A 1,440-nucleotide genomic window follows, 5' to 3' on the forward strand; every position below is an offset into this window, starting at 1 on the left:
CCCCCCCCCCCGTCTCCCCTGTCTTTCCCATGCTTGGCTCTTCTTTCCAACGGGTTCAGTAGTACGTCTCCTTCTCCACCCAGCCTGTTAGAGAGATTAGGCAGGGGCGTTGCAGGGTGAGCTTGGAGGAGACAGGAGATAAATGCCCTAGGGGCTTGATGGTCGAGGCCAGGCGGAACAGAAGCCTGGGGAAGGGGCTGAGGAAAGCAGCTGTGGAAGGGGAGTGGGGGAGGGGACTCCATGAGGCCATGGATTAGGGGAAAGGAGAGACTTGCATTTAGTACAGGGGACGGTGGGCCGGGGGTGGTTTGGTTGGGGGTGAAAACACAAATGGCAACAGGGGCTGTTCAGGTAACAAGTGAGGTTCTAAAGGGCAGCCGTCCATTGTTGCTGCCCAGAAATTGGGCCCTGGGATTGACAGCGCCTGTGATTTTGCAGGAGAAGCCAGAAACTTGGATTTTATGAGAAAGCCCCTAAGTTTTAGATATTAGGCCAATTGAAAAACAAACAAACAAAAAAAACACCCGTGCAAGATAGGGCAGCCAAACCAAACAATATCCACGGACCCTATTTGGCTTGTGGACCACCCATTTTCAACCTCCAGTAAGTGATCAAAAATGCTTGTTGGGAAAAAAAACAAAACATGTTTGATGACTGGGAATTAGGAGGGCTGGGTTGTAGTGCCACTTCTGCTGCTTCTGGCTCTATGACCCTGAACGAATAAATTCACCTCTGCCCCTCTCTTTGTCTGTAAAATGTGGAGGTGGGACTAGATGACCTTGGAGGGCCCTTCTAGTTCTGATGTTCTGTGATTTCAGGTGGAAGGCGGAGGGCCTCAGAGACCAGTTGTGTGTTGGGTGGGACGGGAATCTGGGAGGAAGAGTTTCAGCAGAGTCAGGGCTCCTAGGACCCCGGACCCGAGGATCCGAGGGCACTGAGGAAAAGGAGCAAGGATCCGTAGTAGGAATGGAGTTCGGGTTTGGAGCCCTGCAGGGGTAGGTAGCCACAGTGGGGAGTTGCACTTTGCTGGGGTCGGGGCGCAGCGCCGAGGTGCTTACCACCTGGATATCGCCGCAGGATCAGCTTTCGGACCTCATCGTAGATGAAGATGAGGAGACTGTAGGGGAAGGCGCAGAACCACCAGGTGACCCTGAGGAAACAGAGGAGAGTGTCAAGAGCATCAGAGGTTGCTTCAAAGGGACCAGAACTTGAATTCTAGCAGGGGCCCCGTCTAAAGAGACACTCACTTGAGCGGGTACATGCGCAGGGCCACACCCATGCCCGGGCAGTAGGACAGAAAGGCCGCCAGTGCTGTCTCCTCCAGGAGCCCAAAAATCAGAATCTTGTTCCTGGAAAGGCAAGGAAAAGAGAGTAGGTAGCGTTGGAGGGGAGGGCAAGGAGGGGCAGAGATCCAGGGTGACCCCTGGTGGTGGAAGGGAA

General features: G+C 54.2%; 1 protein-coding gene across 4 annotated transcripts in view; it reads right to left on the reverse strand.

Moving 5' to 3' along the window:
- Positions 1-13: 13 nt before the first annotated feature.
- LOC103074894 (sodium/potassium-transporting ATPase subunit alpha-2) overlaps positions 14-1,440 on the reverse strand; it is a 30,771-nt gene continuing 29,344 nt past the window's right edge. For 3 of the 4 annotated variants that reach the window (XM_007459938.1, XM_007459939.1, XM_007459940.1), the window contains 3 exons: positions 1,248-1,349; positions 1,059-1,150; positions 56-84 (listed from right to left, as the gene is read on the reverse strand). In XM_007459938.1, the coding sequence (XP_007460000.1) occupies positions 56-84; positions 1,059-1,150; positions 1,248-1,349 (223 nt within the window). Of the gene's footprint in view, positions 85-1,058; positions 1,151-1,247; positions 1,350-1,440 lie in introns of all 4 variants that reach the window. The other variant, XM_007459937.1, reaches the window with a different exon arrangement.

Source organism: Lipotes vexillifer, unplaced genomic scaffold, assembly GCF_000442215.2.
Source record: "Lipotes vexillifer unplaced genomic scaffold, Lipotes_vexillifer_v1.1 scaffold2036, whole genome shotgun sequence".
Classification (NCBI taxonomy): Eukaryota; Metazoa; Chordata; class Mammalia; order Artiodactyla; family Lipotidae; genus Lipotes; species Lipotes vexillifer.